Raw genomic sequence first — 20,327 nt, 5'->3', positions numbered from 1 at the left:
TCAAATAATTTTGAAACGCGACGGATCGGAAATTCTAGAAGATAAATAAAAATATTCCATCTGTAGGGCTGACTGAACAGTACTGAGCCATTCTGGGAAATCAGGTACACGGCCCATACTCAGACTGCACAATCCAAATTCAACTAACAACATCACAGTTCTAGGCAAAAAATATGAAATCCAAGCCCAGGCTTTTTGGAGGGGCTAAGCCAGTCAATGAAAGCATTAAAGGACACAACAGACAATTTAATAGATAAACCTAATCATGTTATTATGAACTATGTCATTTTTGTCATTTAAATTCATTAGAAATTTCAGTTACTGAGAAATAAAAAGGTACTTGAATTTTTTTCAGAAAGCATTTTGAGCGATTTGTGGGGAAAAGATAAATACCCTGCCAGGTTGTGCAGTCACAGGGTGAAAAGTTTACATAAGCAGTTACCATTATTTATATGGACATAGAAATTTTTTATGGTTAAAAAGTTGATATAAAAGCATGACAAAAAAACATGACAACAGAAAGTCAGGTTTTTTTGACAGGATGTGAGTGTGGCTGTAAGATTTTTTAATAAGATATAGAAGATAGATAGTCATAGAGTTGGAATACATGTCCTCACTCCAGCTTGGAATCTCTCATTCCAATTGAGTACAGTGGTGAAAGGAAACACATTCAGGCTTTCAGAAACAATATCTACAATATGAAGAAAACTACAGTACACATTCACAACACAAGCTTTCTGTTTTGGTATAAATGGGCACACACAGGAACCAATGAAATTGGAATTTGAAGCACAAAACTTTCTCACGAGCAATCACAATTTAGTTGGTGGTTCAATAAGTAATTTGTTACTGGGGTTGAAATTCCCAGGGCCACGATCCTGGTGGTTACATTGGGATGGTGCCTGCCGATGCCTTCCGGCGATGACCCCCACCGGAGTTTGTGGGGTGAGTGAGCGGGTGCCTAATTAGCATAGGGCAGGTGGGCACAAGTGCCAGGATAGAAGTATCTTTGGTGCCCCTTCCACTCCATGCTGAAAACTGATGCCCACCTGCCCTTGGGTGGGGGTGGGGGGGGAGGTTAAGCAGGCCCTGTCCCAACCTTCACCATGTTCCTCTGCTCCTTGGGTAAGGAGGTTGATCTTGAAAATTTACAAATGGTGTTATGCGATCTCATATTGTTCTCCATGTTAATAGACTTAAGTTTTTCGTCTCTTGCTTTGTTTCAGTTATTTCCCTGATTGCGACATGGTGAACTTTGCGTCATGGTTTATGTTTTCTTGTCCTCTTGCAATTCTGTTTCTGTTCATTGGCTGGCTGTGGCTCTCTTTCCTGTACGGAGGACTCAACCCAAGGTAACAAAAAGGAGAAAAAAATACGTGCAATTCTGAGCTGAAATCAGCCTCATGTACTTTTAGCCTAAGCTTCAGCTCTCCGATCTCTCCCTTCCCCCAACTGTATCTCTGAAGTTGTTGAACAAAACATGGGTGGAAACTAAAGCCACAGGTAGACCTGCTGGTCCTATTGGTAGCCTGTGTAAATGGATATCTTCAATCCTCAGTCATCATTGTTGCGTTTCACTTACTGACACTTACTGATCATTGACTACTTAAGCTCTGGAGAAAAGAAATGTCCCATTGTGCTTTTAAGTCAGTGCAGTAAACATAAGGGGGTAGAAATCCATCTCGAATGGTAGCGCAAAACAAGCGGTATAGGTATCTGCTGCCCATTATACTCCCAGCCCAATATTGACTTCAATAGAGCAGAATATCAGGTGTTGAATATAACAGGCGACCGATGCAATTCTGTCCGTTTAACACTACAGCGTAAGGTAATTACTACCCCAAGAAGTGGTGGGCAAGTCACAGCCTCTAATAATGTTTATCCTTGTAAATACTGCCTTTATTCATTAAAACATAGAGAACAAGAGTACAAAGTGTGTGTAAAAATATATATAAACATAATAGAATAATATATAGATAGATATATGTTTGAACACATTACTGATGGCAGTCATTCACACAATGGCTGTTTTCATATGAAGCAGGGATATGCTTGTTATGGTTTCAAAAGACGTTTTCTATAAAAAATATTGATGGTTTTAAATATGCCTACATTACGTCTTCCAGTAGAGATAGAAGTAAACTTGAATTCTTTATGGACCATTTACCTGGGGTTCTCTCTTAGCCCATTCTCTGCGTGTAGAACTGTCATGATCCCTTATTGGAGATCTGTTGACATCCAGTTCTATCTAGACACACAATACACAACTAAACAATGATTAGATTCATTAATATGAAAAGCACATCAAATTCAGAAGAAGCAGAAGGGCAAAGTTACGTTGAACATTCCTTGGATATGTTGAAGTGATAATTTGGGAGTTTCTTTCTTTTTCCCCCTTACCTTTAGGTTATGGAGTAAGAAGGGAAGCACTAACACTGAATCTCAAGCCAGAGTGAGGGCTGCAATAAAGAGTGATTATGAAAAACTGGGGCCATTAACGTAAGCATGGATGGATTTACAGTGCTGTTTGTTTTGCAGTGTATTGTCTGGCAGGGATTTGTACCTTTTTTGTGAGGTGTGCATGTGTTTCCCCCCCTCCCCCACTCTCCCCACCACCCCTTGACAACTATGAAGAACACAGAGCATGTATTTAAGAATATACGGATACTGCCCGCGTGTAGTGTGGTTAGTGATTTATTATCAGCATCTTTATGAGACCACTGCCAATAATGCAGAGGGATTCATGTTCTACCAAATGAAAGCTCTCACTCACTCCCACTGCTCAAAATGAAATCACCTCAGTTCAACAACCAGCTTCTGTGTTAAATCCACAGATTTCATTCTCAAGATCGAGTTCTATCTTTCCATCTAAATTCATACAAGATGCACGACCAGGGGGCAGACTGGCCGTGTGGGAAATCGGGAGATCTCCTGAGTGCGCCCCCCACCCCTCCACCGGTGAATGACTCCACGGTGCTGTATTATCAGCGTCCCCCCCCCCTTTTTCCTTGAGAATCCTGAAGAAGCCCTTTCGAGGGAGCCCATGGCACCTGGGCACAACATGAACACAGTGCCTGTATCCACCAGCTGATTTGCAGCACTTAACTGCACATCAGTTCACCACATCCCATAAATTCATACAAGAAAATGCTCTCATGCAATGCAGTGCCCAACACCAATTATCTCCATTAAAAAATTCTTTCAACAGAAAATTTGCCAGTGCTTAGAAAAGCAACGTGAACTGTCTAGATTTCTAACATAAATATAACACACAATAGGAATTGTAGAATTAACCAACCTATGGGTCAGGCTTATTACTCCTTATATCTTTGTGATGTTGCTCAGTGGTCTATTTCTCAGTGGGTGACACTCCATTGCGTACCATATTGTTAAATATGTACGGTTTATTAAGGTTGAGAAAAACAAGTTTAGAGGAGCCATTGGCGTGTAGAACAATAATTAAATGCAGAACAATCACAACCATCGTAGGGGAGACCAAACCTTTTCCCACAGAGAGAGAACGCAACATCACAGGACACTCTCACAGATTTTCAAACGGTGCGCTAAAGTATATATGATTGCCTGGCCTGGGAGCACAGTCCCCCACTGGGAACATCACATAAAGTGGGAAGGACAGTGAAATTTATAAAGGAAAAGACTGAAATCTTTACAATTGGGGTAGAAGTAAGAAAAGAAAGACTATGGGGTAGATTTTGGTCTGGGTTTCGGGCCCGGACTAGGGTTGCCAACCCTGGTTGGATGTATTCCTGGCGGTTTCATCACATAGCCACCCGCCTCCTACCGCCCCACCCAGTCGAACAGTCTTTTTCCCCCGTCTACAATATTTTTATAACTAATAAATGAAAATGTTCAAAGAAAGAAAAAAAACTTTTTTTTTAAAACAAAAGTGTCCCTTACGATTTTTCTCCCTGGTGTTGCTCGCAGCAGATTAATCTTTAATTGCTGGAGACTCCAGGGCAATCGTGAAGGGTCGGCAACCCTAGGCCAGACTCGGTGCGCGACTAGCGTGCGCCTGAAGCGAGAGGCCCGAGGATGGATGGAAATCAGCAGCCCCCACAGGCAGATCGCCCGAGCAAAGAGGTCAATGTCGGGCCACCTGCCTCACTGGCAGCAGCCCTCAGGTAAATCCTGGGAGGGGCGGGGGGGGCGTTGGAGTGGGCTACGGAGAGTGTGGTGGGGTGGGGGGGCACGATCGCAGGGTTGGGGGGCCACTCCTGCTCCCCTGGGAAGTTTTAAAAAAAATGTTTTTGAAGTATCCTGAAAAGGGCAGGAATGATGTCTATCCTGCTCATCACTGACAAATTTCTTGATAGAGTCCTTCCATTAGGCCCCTAATTTACATTTTTAAGGGGCTTAACGCCTGTTTTGACGCCTAAAAAAAGGACCTCATGGATTTAGCAGTGGGACCAATGCCTATGCAGATTAGGCACTGCTAAATTGGAATACTTTGTGCTCGCAACGCAATGCATACCAATTTCTACCCCCGTATATTTCCTCTGTTGGTCCTCTAGATTTGGCTGATTAACGTTTTCTCTTGTCCCATATTTAGTGTGCCACAAAAATGTTACGTTTGATCAACACAATTTAATTCAGTGCTGAGTCTAGGCCTGATGTTCATTTATTAAAGTGTGTATGTTCAGGTGCTGTGTTTGGACCAGTGTATGATTGAGGGGGCAGCCACTTGTCCTTGCACCAACCAGGGAATCAGTAACTGATTGTGACCATTGTTATCAAAATGCTGCTCTGAGGCCACATAACATGGCCACTGCGCATGCCCCATTAGTCAGCTAAACTCGTGTCAAATCTTTGAATAGATCATTTAGATTTACTCATTACTCAGTAACTGGCAAGTTGAATTATTACAGGCCATGACTAGGACTATCGGCCCCACACTTCTGGCCAACAAAACCAATCGCTGGAAAATCACACTTTTCACTGAGTCCATTTTTCTGCAGAATCCCTGAAGTTCCACAGAGACAGGAGACCTGATCATTTGTATAGAAGTTCCTTACAATGTTTGAAGGCTCCTATTGGGTCTTCCCTCTCCCCCCCCACCATCCCCCAACTGTGCGGAATATTTGGTCAACAATGTATGGTTTTAGCTAGGCATTTGGATGACATCTTTGCCATTTGCCTAGACATATTGATGAAAATTCTCAGCATCTGCATGTGATAAACTCACAGAGCAGATTGAAATCATCTGAATTGCTTCCACTTGTGATGTCTGTAATCCATCTGTGAGAGTAAACCTCTTCTCCCCCTTCGCTGCCCTTTACTTTTACCATAATTAACATATAAACGCCCAAGTGCCTTTCACTCTTGAGTTTTGAACTTGCATGCTTTCCATATATTTGCTATTTTGTCTACTCCAAAGCACTCACTGGATTTAATGAACACAAAATCTAGGTTGAGGGAGTGCTGCACTGTCGAAGGTGCCGTCTTTCGGATGAGACGTTAAACCGAGGCCCCGTCTGTCCTCTCAGGTGGATGTAAAAGATCCCATGGCACTATTTCGAAGAACAGCAAAGGTGTTCGCCCCAGTTTCCCTCAACCAACATCACTAACAAACAGATTATCTAGTCATTATCATATTGCTGTTTGTGGGACCTTGCTGTGTGCAAATTGGCTGCTGCGTTTTCTACATTACAACAGTGACTACACTTCAAAAGTACTTCATTGGCTGTAAATCGTTTGGCACATCCTGAAGTCGTGAAAGGTGCTATATAAATGCAAGTCTTTCCTTCCTTTCTTTTGATGATCTTGCAGGTTTGCAGAGGCCGCTGTTTCAGTCTTCTTCTTCTTCTTTGCGGTTCTACTTTTCACAAGAGATCCAAAGTTCATTCCTGGATGGTCCAAATTTTTCCAAAAAGGGTAAGAAGACTTTTTTTTGAATTTGTACAGATGAACTGGTCAATCTATGGCACTAAAACATGTGTTACGAAGAAATTCAAAGACTGAAATATCCACAGGACACCTAACCAGGTAGGATACATGCTAGGAAAGGAAAGAGCAAATGAGTTATAGAATCATAGAAAGTTATGGCACAGAAGGAGGCCATTCGGCCCATCATGTTTGTGCCGGCGGAAAAAGAGCTATCCTGCTTAATCCCACTTCCCAGCACGTGGTCCATAGCCCTGTAGGTTACGGCATTTCAAGTGCACATCCAAGTACTTTTTAAATGAGTTGAGGGTTTCTGCCTCTACCACCCTTTCAGACAGTGAGTTCCAGACCCCCACAACCCTCTGGGTGAAAAAAATTCTCCTCAGCTCCCCTCTAATCCTTCTACCAATCACTTTAAATCTATGCCCCCTGGTCACTGACCCCTCTGCTAAAGGAAAGAGGTCCTCCCTATCCAATATATCTAGTCCGGTCATTATTTTATATATCTCAATTAAATCTCCCCTCAGCCTCCTTTGTTCCAAAGAAAACAACCCCAGCCTATCCAATCTTTTCTCATAGCTAAAATCCTCCAGTCCTGGCAACACCCTCATAAATCTCCTCTGTACCCTCTCTCGTGCAATCACATCTTTCCTGTAATGTGGTGACCAGAACTGTACGCAGTACTCAAGCTGTAGCCTAACCAATGTTTTATACAGTTCTAGCATAATCTCCCCGCTCTTATATTCAGTGCCTCAGCTAATAAAGGAAAGTATTCCGTATGCCTTTTTAACTATCTTATCTACCTGTCCTGCTACCTTGAGGGATCTGTGGACATGCACTCCAAGGTCCCTTTGTTCCTCTACACCTCTCAGTATCCTCCCATTTATTGTGTATTCCCTTGACTTGTTTGCCCTCCCCAAATGCATTACCTCACACTTCCCTGGATTGAATTCCATTTGCCACTTTTCTGCCCACCTGACCAGTCCATTGATATCTTCCTGCTGACTACAGCTTTCCTCCTCACTATCAACCACATGGCCAATTTTTGTATCATCTTCAAACTTCTTGATCAAGCCCCCCCACATTCAAGTCCAAATCATTAATATAAACCTCAAAAAGCAAGGGACCTAGTACTGAGCCTTGCAGAACCCCACTGGAAACAGCCTTCCAGTCACAAAAAACACCCGTCAACCATTACTCTTTGCTTCCTGCCGAATTATATCTAGGGACTGGAGAATAGAAAATGTGATCTCAATACATCAAATAAGGAGTAGGGCAAGGATCTGGAAATTATCAGTCAGACATCTATGGGGAAAAATATATAGGATACTACATTATATTATATAATACCCTATACAATAGCATTATATAGGATTCTATCAGGGAGGGGCAAAGGGGCCACAAAGAGTAGTCAGCATGAGTTTTGTCACTGCTTTCTGCTGAGACTGAATTCTCCGCTGGTCTGATTCATTTCTACTAACAGGCCGTCTTCTACTGGCTTCCAAGGGTTCATTTTCTGCTCCAGCCTTGGGATTCTCCACTCACTGGTAGTCTGCCTCTGACCTATTCCTGCTGGCTCCCACTCTGCTACGAAGTTGTTTCTCTGCTACTGAACAATCTCTACCCTGCCACTAGATGCCCACATCTCCTGGCCACTTACTTTGCTCTGTTCTATCCTGCCTCTAGAACGCCTTCATCATCCTTCGCTGGACTGGGGTGGATCAGTTCCTAAGGGCCCTGCTGCTGTTCCTGATTTCGTATGCTCCTCGCCACTCTACAGCCGTCCCTCAGAGCTGATCCCTTGGATTTACCTTTCACCCTCCCCTGGCTCCGTGATCTTCACTGGTCTTGGCCTTTGATTTTCACTTCCACCGTTCCAGGCTCCTCTGATGGGCCACCGCGGTGACCTGCTGCTGCACTGTTAGCACCTCCGCTAGAGCCCAGGATCAAGCTCTGCTGGGCTGACTCTCTATTCTCCCCCAACTCCCATCAATCCACTGAGCAACCTCCAGCAGCAGCCCAGCTAGTATTCTCCTCCTCCAACAGCCCCTGGATCCATCCCCTCTCCATTACTGTGAAGAGTGGCTGCTTCAAGTTGATCCCACGCTGTCCGTAAGTGGAATACATCTCACCGCAGCCTCCTAGCCCTCAGATTTCAACTTTGCACTGCATCATATTGTCTCCTTCATACCCTCAGTTTACAAGGGCTACAAGTCTCCACTAATCTCTGCCATTCCTTTGTAACCTAAATTCTCTTTGTGTCTATTTTTTGGCTTTCGCTCCAGACCCGAGCCCATTACTTCTATCTCTCTCTTTTTTACTTTTGGCCCCATCTCCTCCTTTTAAGACCATTCCTTATAACCCACCTCTTTTACCTGCCCAAATCTTTCCTTCTTTGGCTCAGCATCTATTTTCCTAAACAAAGCATCTTAGAATGTTTTCCATTAAAGGCATTATGTAAATATGTTTTTGTTGTTGGGTTTAGAAGCAATAGGTCATGCCTTGCTGAATTGCTGGGATTTATATGATAGAATTTCATATTGTGTTCGAGAGTGACATACTTAAGTCAGAAACTAGAGTCTTAAACTTAAATAAAGCCAATTACAAAGGTGTGGAGATGCCGGTGATGGACTGGGGTTGACAATTGTAAACAATTTTACAACATCAAGTTATAGTCCAACGATTTTTATTTGAAATCTACAAGCTTTCGGAGGCTTCCTCCTTCCTCAGGTAAATGTCAGGAGCTCCTTGAAGCCTACGCATTTATACATCATAGAACAATACATGGTGTTTACAGACTGCCCCTGCAACTGCCCGTTGCCAAGGCAATCACCGTGTTCAGACAGAGAGGTGTCACCTACAGAACCCCCGAATACACATTCAACAAAAAAACAAACAGGAAAAAAACAGAGAGAGAGAGCGGAGAAACTACGCCATGTTCTCCGCAGCCTTCAACATGTCATCAATGACGACGAACATCTCGCTATGGCCATCCCCACACCTCCACTACTCGCCTTTAAACAGCCACCCAACCTCAAACAGACTATCGTTCGCAGCAAATTACCCAGCTTTCAGGAGAACAGCGTCCACGACACCACACAACCCTGCCACGGTAACCTCTGCAAGACATGCCAGATCATTGACACAGATACCACCATCACACGAGAGGACACCACCCACCAGGTGCATGGTTCATACTCCTGTGACTCGGCCAACGTTGTCTACCTCATACGCTGCAGGAAAGGATGCCCCGGAGCATGGTACATTGGCGAGACCATGCAGACACTGCGACAACGGATGAACAGACACCGCGCAACAATCGCCAGACAGGAGGGTTCCCTCCCAGTCGGGGAACACTTCAGCAGTCAGGGACATTCAGCCACCGATCTTCGGGTAAGCGTTCTCCAAGGCGGCCTTCGAGACACACGACAACGCAAAATCGTCGAGCAGAAATTGATAGCCAAGTTCCGCACCCATGAGGACGGCCTCAACCGGGATCTTGGGTTCATGTCACGCTACACGTTACCCCACCAGCGAACAAAAGCTATCTGTTTTTAATATAATGGGTCATTTGCTGGCTTTCTCTGCCTTCCGGATGTTTCTGCCTCTCTCTCTTTTTTTCCTGTTTGTTTTTTTGTTGAATGTGTATTCGGGGGTTCTGTAGGTGACACCTCTCTGTCTGAACACGGTGATTGCCTTGGCAACGGGCAGTTGCAGGGGCAGTCTGTAAACACCATGTATTGTTCTATGATGTATAAATGCGTAAACAATTTTACAACACCAAGTTATAGTCCAGCAATTTTATTTTAAATTCACAAGCTTTCGGAGGCTACCTCCTTCCTCAGGTGAAGGAGGTAGCCTCCGAAAGCTTGTGAATTTAAAATAAAATTGCTGGACTATAACTTGGTGTTGTAAAATTGTTTACAATTGTCAACCCCAGTCCATCACCGGCATCTCCACATTATAAATGCGTAGGCTTCAAGGAGCTCCTGACATTTACCTGAGGAAGGAGGAAGCCTCCGAAAGCTTGTAGATTTCAAATAAAAATCGTTGGACTATAACTTGGTGTTGTAAAATTGTTTACAATTACAAAGGTATGAGGGGCAAGTTGGCTAAGTTACATTGGGAAATTAGATTAAAAGATATGACAGTAGATAAGCATATAGACAGGTTAAGTAAGTGGGCAGATGGAGTATAATGTGGGGAAATGTGAGGTTATTCACTTTGGTTGGAAGAATAGAAATACAGAATATTTTTTAAATGGTGAGAAATTATTAAATGTTGGTGATCAGAGAGATTTGGGTGTCCTTGTCCACAAAACACAAAAAGTTAACGTGCAGGTACAGCAAGCAATTAGGAAGGCAAATGGTATGTTGGCCTTTATTGCAAGGGAATATAAGAGTAAGGAAGCCTTGCTACAATTGTATAGAGCTTTGGTGAGACCACACCTGGAGTACAGTGTACAGTTTTGGTCTTCTTACCCAAGAAAGGATATACTTGCTTTAGAGGTGGTGCAGTGAAGGTTCACTAGATTGATTCCTGGGATGAGAGGGTTGTCCTATGAGGAGAGATTGAGTAGAATGGGTCTATACTCTCCAGAGTTTAGAAGAATGAGAGGTGATCTCATTGAAACATATAAGATTCTTAGAGGGCTTGACAGGGTAGATGCGGAGAGGCTGTTTCCCCTGTCTGGAGAGTCTAGAACTAGGGGGCATAGTCTCAGGATAAGGGGTGCGTGATTTAGGACAGAGAAGAGGAGGAATTTCTTCACTCAGATGTTGGTGAATCTTTGGAATTCTCTACTCCAGAGGGCTGTGGATGCTCAGTCATTGAGTACGTTCAAAACTGAGATCAATAGATTTTTGGACTCTAGGGGAATCGGGCGGGACAGTGGAGTTGAGGTCGAAGATCAGCCATGATTGTATTGAATGGTGGAGCAGGCTCGAAGGCCATATGGCCTACTCCTGCTCCTATTTCTTATGTTCTTATGATTCTTTTAGAAGATTCCTAAGCTAGTGGGAGAGGGCTATCCAGTTGATATAAATTACTTTCAGAAGGCATTCGAAAAGGTTTAACAAACAAAACTTTTAATGCTCACAGAGAAGATTTATGAGCAACAATTTGATAATGAGGGCTTTTCATCCTTTGAAAAGAGACACCTCTGAGTGAACCTGTTGGAGGAATATATAAGATGCTTAACAGGACAGAGAAAGTAAGCCCAAAACGCTACTTTCAGATACACCAGGGCAGCAACACGAGAAGATAGAGTTCAAGTTTGTGTATTTAGGACAGTCAATAGGAAATATATCTTTACATCAACAGCTGGAATGAAATAACAGGAAATGTAAATTGAGTCCAGGTTAAGGAACAGCTCGAAGCTGTAATGGAAAGAATGTTCGGATTGGTATTCCAGAAGGATAAGATCAAATAGGCTGAAGGGCAATTCTCCATCCGAACCTGTCTTCTGTTTACGTGATCTTGGGATGGAAAAACCCCAAATGGAGTGGGTTACATTGTTTCTGCTTTAGTGCTTTATAGAATTAGGTCAGAGATCTGAGTTATACTAGTACATTTGCCTCACTAAAAAGGAGACCGGCACACAAAAGTGGCAGTATAACTGCACACTCCCTCTTCAGGTGAAGTCATCAATAACTATCAGCCCACTTTCCTGATTATTGTTCTAAAACGCTCTTTTTCAGATATGTGTCAGATGCAGTGACTGCAATTTCATTCGTTATTGCACTGTGCTTCTTTCCATCTCAAAAGCCTTCATTGAAGTGGTGGTTTAGTCCAAAAGGTATGTGAACCATTTTAACCACAAATTATGGATGAGAGGGGAGATATAAGGTTAGCAAAATCTGGAGCTGTGTCTTTTATGTAAGAGAGAGAAACAGTTAAAAGTGCAGTCTGGAGCAATGCATCGTATGTGGAAAGAGAAACTGTTAAGCTGTAAACTGAATATATAGAGAGAGTAACTGTTAGACAGCACAGTCTGGAGCTGTGCATTAGATATATAGATATATATATATATATATATATATATAGAGAGAGAGAGAGAGAGAGAGAGAGAGACTGTGGCTCCAAAAACCCACAGGTCACGATCCCAGTAGTTATGCCAGGATCATGTCGACCAGTGCCCTTCAGTATTGACCCTAACAGAGTTTGTGAGGTCAATGGGAGGGCACTTCATTTGCATGTGGCTGGCAAAGACCCACACCATTACAGGCACATCTCCTGTGTCTACCAGCCCTATACAATCAGAAAATCCATAGCTTGCCTGCAATCCTGGGGGAGGGGGCCAGGCCCCAATGAGTGTCCCCTTGCCCCCTCCCCCCCTTACACAGGGAGTTATTCCGGATTTTTAAAAAAATTTACCGGTCTGTGTGGGTCCAGCCACTCTCACTTAAACCTTTTTTTATGCAGCGAGTAGTTATGATCTGGAATGCACTGCCTGAAAGGCTGGTGGAAGCAGATTCAATAGTAACTTTCAAATGGGAATTGGATAATTACTTGCAAGGGAATAATTTGTAGGACTATGGGGAAAGGGCAGGGGAGTGGGACCAATTGGATAGGTCTTTCAAAGAGCACAGACACAATGGGCCGAATGGCCTCCTTCTGTGCTGTATCATTCTATGATTCTATGATTCCACCCCTTACAAGGCTGACCAGAAAATCCCAGAAACGGCAGGAGTCCGGGAGAATCCCTGTGGAAACCCCGGCTCATTAGACGATAGAGTCTGGAGCTGTACATTGTGTGTGGGGAGGGCGCACTATACAAACAGGTTTATAATTTGGTCTAATCAAATCCAGTTTAATCAGCAGACTTTATAGAGAAGGCTACACTGGAAAATTCACAAATGTGGTAACAAAACTAAAATGGAATTGCTTGAGTAACTGTTTACCTGCATTACCAAGGATATAGTTATTCATTAAAGTGGTTGATTTGTCACATTGTGTGAAAGAGTAAAACATTTACATTCTTTAAATGCTGAATCATTTGCTCAATTAAAACCAAACCTTTTTTTTTTACTGTTAAGGCTGTTGCACATAACTATAATTTTTTGGAGATCACCAAGACTGTAACTGGCTGACAGTGTAACCACCGACTTTCCTTCCCAAACTTGGTAACACCTCATTTTGCAATAACTGGACACTTAATCTCACTTTAATCTTTATTTTTTTCTCTCTATTCTTCTTCTTCCCCAGCCTCAGGAATAACAAATCCACCCCTGCTAAGCTGGAAGAAAATCCAGTTAAATTTACCCTGGAACGTGGTCCTACTGCTCGGTGGAGGGTATGCAATAGCAAAAGGGTGTGAGGTACTTCTTAACAGATGCGCTTGATATATCCTCTGTATTTTACCTAAAGGACATGTTTAAAAGGAAGGCGTGGTACCAATTTAACAACTTGACTTCTGAAACCCTAAATTCCTCATAGTGTTGGACCCCTTAGTGGAAGGCTGTTTCAAATTTCAAAGAAAATATTCTTCACTTTGAATCTCCTTAATGGGTTAATCCTAGAGCATTCCTTATAAAGTATAGGGGTAGAATTTCTGCTGGGGTTCTCCTGATCTTCCCACTGTAACTTTGACGGAAGATCGTCGGAAACCCGGGGAAACGGTTAGGCTGTTTCTCTAGAGTTTGTGCCAAAGTTATGCTGGGAGATTGAGGGAGCCCCATAGCTTCTTCACCGTGTGGAGACGAGTGTGCGTGTTCACGCCATCGTTTTTTTCAAACTTCAGTTTTATCTCTGACATTTTCCCTACCCACCCCTTTTCCCCTGAAAGCAGTGACTCAACCTGGGTATTGTTTTACAGGCAGCAGTGACCCGCTAGCATCTCAGTCAAGTGTCCACTCGTTCTGGATAGTGAGTGCGGGCCGACTGTACGACAGTGGGCTTCATCACAAGCAAGCCCGATCCTGTTGTCACTGAAAGTGGTCATTTTCTGAGTACGCGCCAGCGCATATCAGAAAAATCACAGGCAGCGCGCTCACGTATACACGAAAATCAGCCTCCCACCCTCCAATTGTCCACCCATGCACACGTCCAGCCGAGTTGACAGTCAGAAAAATGGACCAGAAACCCTGGCTGATTTTCTTCTGTTCCTAGCATGAGGGTCCCAAGGCTAATTGTGGAGTCCCATTGTAACCTCAGCTGAGGTTGCTTGTACTATCATGTATGAAAAATAAATTATTTTGATCCAGGGAAGTCAGTGGAAATGAAAATCGGGAGCGACATATAACGGGCGGCTGATCCGAAACCACTCATGTTACACTATTGCCCAAAGTTAAAATTGCCCCCTTTCAGTTCGAAAAATAATTTGAGATGTGGGTAGAACTTTTTGGCCTGTGGTACATACCTTTCCCTTCAAACAGAGCTTTCTTTTTGATCAGTTGGGTGTCTGATACAGGCAGGCAAAATTTCTCTCTGCCTGATATAGAGGGCACACTCGGTTCCTACTTATGTAAGTGGAGAGATCTTAGCTGCCCCAGTTGGCAACAGCTGAGGCTTAGAGGCCCTCAAGTACTTGAATTTTAATCAGCTAACACCGCACAGCTTACTGGCACAGGTAAGCTTGTCCATCCATGACCATGCTGCCTGTTGGGGCATTGACTTGCAGGGTTATCTGGAGTCAAATGGGAAGAATCCTAGCCCCAAAAACAGTTCTACCTCTCCAGGTCTCATCAATGAGCCTGGTTGGCCAATCAATCATCAACATAGATATTTGTAGGGGCACGGAGTTCCAATGCATTCCCTACCTCCCCCCTCCCCACAAATGATGTATACCAAACCTTTCCCAGGATAGCATGTACCATTTACATTTTGGGGTAAATTTTACAATCTAGTGCCTCCAGCGCGAGTGACAGGAGCCCATACTGGGAATTGGGGCACAGAGCTCAGCATGGCCGATTCACAAGCTGCATAACCAGAAATCCATTCATTTGAATGGATCTAAAGTTATGCAGGTTGTGAATCGGGCTCACTGACCTCTGCCTGAATTCCTGATATACACTCCCACAAAAATTTACCTCTTTATTTTAACTGGAGTAATTTACACTAGTTTAAAGGCTGTTCCATAAAGTGTTTTGCTGCTCTGTAAGAGGAGGGGGAAAAATACTAGATGCCAGATTACAAGACAACCTCCCAACGCAGAGCCTTGCTCAATGGAAGTGCAGATTGGAGAACTGAATATGGAGGTCTGAATGACCAATTAGCAGTGCATTTGTGTGTCTGTTTTTCCAACCATTATAATTTCACAATTTCGGATTCTGTATTTTTCCCAGGATGTCCAATCCTTTTAAAATGAGTACCGAACTTAAACCTTGCTCGTCCAGCTTTACAGTGACTGCCATCTTTGCTTTCCAGGCCTCGGGGCTGTCCGTCTGGTTCGGCAACCAGCTGCATCCAGTGGCGAACCTTGAGCCAACCATAGCTGCCGTGCTGATCTTCTTAGTGATATCATGCTTTACCGAATTTGCCAGCAATACTGCCACAATTGTAATAATGTTACCAATCATGTCTGAATTGGTGAGTTTCTTGACCAGAAAGAGCAGGGAGAAGAAAGAAAGAAAAAAAGATTTGGATTTATATAGCAACTTTCACGATCTCAGGACGTGCCAAAGCGCTTTACAGCCAATTAAGTACTTTTGCAGTGTGTAGTCACTGTTGTAATGTAGGAAACACAGCAGCCAATTTGTGCACAGCAAGGTCCCAGAAATAGCAATGTGATAATGACCAGATAATCTGTTTTGGTGATGTTGGTTGAGGGATGAATATTGGCCAGAACTCCTCTGCTCTTCTTCGAAATAGTGCCATTGGATTTTTTACGTCCGCCAGAGAGGGCAGACAGGGTTAACGTCTCATCCAAAAGACAGCACCTCTGACAGTGCAGCACTCCCTAAGTACTGCACTGGAGTGTCAGCCTGGATTTATGTGCTCAAGCCTCTGGAGTGGGACTTGACTCAGAGGCAAGAGTACACTGAGCCATAGCTGATATCGAAGTTATTACTTAGAAACAGGAAAAGGCCATTTTAACTGACATTGTCTGTGCACAGTTGGGACAATGGCTTGTGCTACAGGTGAAGCAACTGGGCAGTCATCATTTCAATGTGACTGTTGAAGTACAGACTATTGTACTATTATTTTAGTGTCCCTGTCACGAAACTTCACATCAATGGGTGTGTGTGTATCAAGAATTCAGGGGCAGGGGTCAGAGCCCTCTTCACAAAGTGCATGATTTTCTGTCCATTAAAATTAATGGATGGACAATCAATGGATGGTTATGTGAAAACCCTCCCCCTTCCCCAGCTTTGGTTTATCAGTGAGGATAGAATAGAGATAGAATTTTATTCGAAGTTAAGCTTCAATTTATGTAGCACCTTTCACATTCTCAGGACTTCCTAAAGTGTTTTGCAGGCAAGGAAGTGTAGTCATTATTCTTATGGAGACAAACATGGCAACTAATCTGTGTTCAGCAAGATCTCACAAACACCACTGAGATAAATGACCAGTTAATCTGCTTTAGTGACGTTGGTTGAGGGATAAGTGATGGCCGGCACACCCAGAGATCTCCCTGCTTCTTCTTCAAATAGTTCCATGGAATTTTTTACATCCACCTGAACAGCCAAATGGGGCCTGAGTTTAACATCTTATCCAAAAGATCTCTGACAACGCGGCACTCCCTCAGTACTACATTGAAGTGTCAGTTTAGATTATGTGGGCAAGTCCTGGAGTGGTGTTTGAAGATATGACCTTCGATTCGGAGCTGAGATGACTACCATTGTGCCAAGATGACACAATAAGCTGATGAGTTGTGCCCGATCTGCACAGGCGCTGGTCCCACCACTAAATTTGTGGGGCCTGTTATTTAGGTGTCCTGGGTGTCTAAACTGCAGTTAGGCCCCTTGAATATGTAAATAAGCAGGGATGGGGGTGGGGGATGGTACCGATACCTGCCCCGCTCAGGAATCTTTACGCCAACCAAAGGTAGATTTTGAAAAATGTTTTTTTTTTGAAGAAAACATTCCTGTGGAGGCGATGGAGCCAGAGTGCTCTCCTGACTCAACGGGAGTCGTGCGCCACCCCCCACCTCACCCTCTCCGTAGCCCACTGCAACTACCCTTCCCGGGACTTACCTGAGCGCCGCTGCCAGGGAGGCAGGCGGCTCGACATTGATACCTTTGCCCAGGCGAGAAAGCTGTGGAGCAGCTCGTGCCTAGTCTGCTGATGAGGCCCGAGGATCAATTTCGAGCGATTCTCGGGCCTCTTGCTTCATGTGCGAGTCTGAACGGGTCCTGACTAATTTCTACCCCAATCGTTCTCGTTCTCGGGATGCGGGCGATGCTGTCAAGGTCACATTTATTGCCCATCCCTAGTTGCCCTGGATGCAGATATATCGTTTGTTTTCTCTTCTAGTTCACCTGCGTACCTGAAGAGCTTTGGTACCTTTGACTTTTGTACCTGTGCCACTTGTACCGCACGTGCTGTAAAATATCAAATGAACTATTTAAAAATAAGCAGTTTTAAATTGATTGATTGATTGTGCTGAATCTCAAACATGGTGCTCACATTGTTTCTTTAGCTCCTGGCAGAGTTGCCTTTTTATCCACTAGTAGTGTGGTATCTCTAGTGCCACTAGTATTGATGCTCACTAGACAGCTCTCCATTACAAGGACAGCATCTCATTCCCGTTTACTTATCGTTTGTTACAGGCTATGCACTTGAAGGTAAATCCTCTCTATTTGATGGTCCCAGGAACCATTGTAGGCTCCTATGCTTTCATGCTGCCAATATCAACACCTCCAAACTCCATTGCTTTTGCTACGGGTCATCTAAAGGTCAAGGACATGGTAAGTAGGATTCTTTGTACAGGTGCTGAGTTGAAGAATGGGTTTGAAATACATGGCCTCGCATTTAAGTACATTAAAATTGTGATCAGTGATGTGCGATTGCACAGCCACCATTTAGATGAAAGGGAGTTTTGCTGCTATACAGATGCCTTTTCCTAGAATGATTGCGATTCTGGTTGTGGACTGTAGATGTAAAGACAAACTAAGAAAGATGATGTCAGTTAACGAAAGAATGCCTTTAATTTAAATGGAAGGAATCTTACAACACCAGGTTATAGTCCAACAGTCTCCATATATCTTGAAGACTTAGGAAACGCGGCAGCCAATTTGCGCACAGTAAGATCCTACAAACAGCAATGTGATAATGACCAGTTATGCTGGTTGAGGGATAAATATTGGCCAGGACACCAGGGACGACGCCCCTGCTTTTCTTTGAAGTCGTACCAAGGGATCTTTAACGTCAACCTGGGAGGGCAGATAGGACTTCAGTTTAATGTCTTATCCAAAAGAGGGCGCCTCTGTCAGTGCAGCGACGTTACCCACGTATGCACACCCAGCAACTGAGAAGGAAAAGCCGGGGGGATTGGGGTGGGGGGGTCACTGTGCCACCTGCACCCATCCTATTGTGAGAGAAGCAAAGCTTGGAGGAGAAAGGGGTAACTGCTACCAGGGGTGACCTCGTCTACCATACTCTTGCAACACGTCAGCCCTCTGCCAGTGCCATTCCAGTTTTTTTCCCCTCGCTGTATGGCTTTCACACATTTTCTCTCACTCTGGCCTAAACATTCATTGGTGTCATGCCTGTTTTACAGGCGTGAAACGAGCACCTAAGTGTCCAATATGACGGATGGTGTGCACGCGCTCATCTCACGCTGGCCGCCATATTGGATCGGGCTCCTCTGCAGGCGTCCAGGGTGCATGGCGGAAGTATTTAAGATGCTCATTAAAATATTTAAATAAGAGACCTTTTCTGAAATTGGGCTGCCCCAGCGCCTGACTCGCCGCTTGATAAATTCACTCAGCAACGCATGGCACTAACAGTTGGCCTACTAGCTGCTCTGAGAAACAGCAGCCAGGCGCGGCATCCATCCCCAGTGTAGTCCTCCGATCAGGAGGGGCATCCAGCAACCTTCCTCATCCAGTCTTCAGGGCCCTCTTGGTTAAATGTCCAGAAGATGATAAAGGGTTATGATGTCAATCCCCATAGGATTTAATTCCTGCCCACACCAGGGATATCCCAGTGAATGCATGTCAAGTACAATGGGGCGGGGACCTGGTATATGGGTCTCCACCCCTTTTCCTCATCCCAACTTCCTGAAAGCTGGCACACGTGGACCGTTGGGATAAGAAAAATTGGCCCCAAAGACTTTAACGCTTAACCAATAGATTTCTGCCAACTTATAGTCAATAGATAGACAATCTAGCTCCAATGACTAGTGGGTCAACGGTCACAGTACAAACAATGGACTCAACAATCACAATATGGATGAAATACTTAATAAAATTGTTTGTATCCGTCGTGTACATTAAGGTACTGCAGTTTAAAAAATGCTGTCAACCTGCCATCTCAGTCCTAAATTATTCCTTTATGAATATGTTTACCATCTCAGTAGACAGTATTAACACTGACTAAACTTTACTAGGCAGATGAACAATTAACAGACTTGTGTTCACAAGGATGTGAATGACCTTTAAAAGTGCCTCATGATGCACTGGAAATACTGAAACACTTGTGATTTAATGTTCAGCCCACGATTGAGTAATCTTTGCTAAGTTAAATGTCTTTGGTTGCAGTAGAGTACTCACTTTTGAACCAGAAGTATGGCTCTGGGGTAGAACAGCTCTCGTAATTTCCTTAACTAAATATTCGGACAGAAAAAGTTTGTAGCTTTAGATCAGCAAATTAAAAAAAAGGGAGCTCAGATGCATCAACAGACTCACATTCGTTCCTGTGTGAACAGACCCATTTAATGTTCGTACACAAAGGAGCAGACCTATTGTGTACATGCACATATTGCAGTGACCTCCTGTTTAAACCTTCTGCTGTTACACCTAGGGCTCAGCCTGCTGTTCCACCCCTTAGCGGTTTTGGACTGGGCATAAGATGGCAGTGTTGTTTTGCTTGACTAAAATCAGGTGGAAAATTGTTGTTGAGTAAAATTAGAACTAAATTTTTTATGAAAACTAAAACTAAACACTTATTGAACAGTGTTAAACTAACTAGGGGAGAGGATGAAAGAGATGCAAGAATGATAGCAAGCTCAACACTGAACCATGCCCAGTCCTTGCAGTGCAATAATCAACAATGCTAATGGAATGCTAAACTATATTGCTTGATTAGTACACTATAAAGAAAGAAAGAACTTGCATTTTTATATAGCGACTTTTATGACCTCAGGACATCCCAAAGTGCTTCACAATCAATTAAGTACTTACTTTTGAAGTGTAATCGCTGTTGTAATGTAGGAAACCTGGCAACCAATTTGTGCACAGCAAACTGGTGATAAATGACCAGATAATCTGTTTTAGTGATGTTAGTTGAGGGATAAATGTTAACCAGGACATCAGGGAGAATTC

At 43.6% G+C, this 20,327-nt stretch overlaps 1 protein-coding gene across 2 annotated transcripts in view; it reads left to right on the top strand.

Moving 5' to 3' along the window:
* Positions 1-20,327, top strand: part of LOC137335156 (Na(+)/dicarboxylate cotransporter 3-like) — a 42,105-nt gene that overhangs the window by 13,184 nt on the left and 8,594 nt on the right. For both annotated transcript variants that reach the window (XM_068000304.1, XM_068000303.1), the window contains exons 6-12: positions 1,227-1,352; positions 2,407-2,499; positions 5,788-5,892; positions 11,601-11,698; positions 13,108-13,220; positions 15,268-15,429; positions 17,613-17,750. In XM_068000304.1, coding sequence (XP_067856405.1) covers positions 1,227-1,352; positions 2,407-2,499; positions 5,788-5,892; positions 11,601-11,698; positions 13,108-13,220; positions 15,268-15,429; positions 17,613-17,750 — 835 coding nt within the window. The remainder of the gene's footprint in view (positions 1-1,226; positions 1,353-2,406; positions 2,500-5,787; positions 5,893-11,600; positions 11,699-13,107; positions 13,221-15,267; positions 15,430-17,612; positions 17,751-20,327) is intronic.

The sequence above is a fragment of the Heptranchias perlo genome, chromosome 19 (assembly GCF_035084215.1).
Source record: "Heptranchias perlo isolate sHepPer1 chromosome 19, sHepPer1.hap1, whole genome shotgun sequence".
Lineage (NCBI taxonomy): Eukaryota > Metazoa > Chordata > Chondrichthyes > Hexanchiformes > Hexanchidae > Heptranchias > Heptranchias perlo.
Note: the sequence above shows the minus strand (reverse complement) of the source record. Positions and strands in the feature narration are given on the sequence as shown.